General features: G+C 36.1%; 1 protein-coding gene across 1 annotated transcript in view; it reads left to right on the top strand.

Moving 5' to 3' along the window:
• Positions 1-621, top strand: part of LOC119581998 (dyslexia-associated protein KIAA0319-like protein) — a gene marked incomplete at its 3' end in the record, with an annotated part of 29808 nt that overhangs the window by 27728 nt on the left and 1459 nt on the right. Inside the window, 1 exon segment of the mRNA XM_037930194.1 lies at positions 17-187. Within this exon segment, the coding sequence (XP_037786122.1) occupies positions 17-187 (171 nt within the window).

The raw sequence follows: 621 nt of genomic DNA on the forward strand, positions 1-621 counted from the left end.
CTGTTTCTTCCAACAGATTGGAGTGTGGTGTATGTGTTTGTGACGATGTGTTCTGTGGTGCTGGTCGTAGGCCTGATGGTGTGGGGCATCGCCACTCTGCTCATGAGGAAATTTGGACAGAACTCCAGACCTCGGCGCAAACCTCCACGCTACACGCTGCTTGATGGCCACGACGAGGGGAGCAAACGTAAGAGAAGACGGCGGTAGATTGAGTTTTGGGGGTGGTGACTTTTTGCTAACATTTTGGTGAATTTTGCTAACAACAATTTTTGCTAACATATATTTGTTTGGTTTCAAGTCTTTCTTTTTCTCTAAACCACTTTCTTCTGAAGTCAGGAAGATGTAATTGCATGATTCAAGTAAATTCTGGAATTTATTTAATCATTGATTCTTGAATGGTTTTACCAAGATATATAAATAATTTTAGTTCATTTTTGTTGAGGTACAAAATAGTTGTTTGTTTTATCATTCTAATTTAAAAGTATTTCTTCAGCTGATGTGTTCTTTGTAGACTGTCTCTTTGTTGATGTAATATATATTTTTTTCCTTAATTATATTAATTACTACAATAAATTCTTGGGCATTCAGTATGTGTTTCATTTTTTTCCATTGATTTCATTC

Source organism: Penaeus monodon, chromosome 15, assembly GCF_015228065.2.
Source record: "Penaeus monodon isolate SGIC_2016 chromosome 15, NSTDA_Pmon_1, whole genome shotgun sequence".
Taxonomy (NCBI): Eukaryota; Metazoa; Arthropoda; class Malacostraca; order Decapoda; family Penaeidae; genus Penaeus; species Penaeus monodon.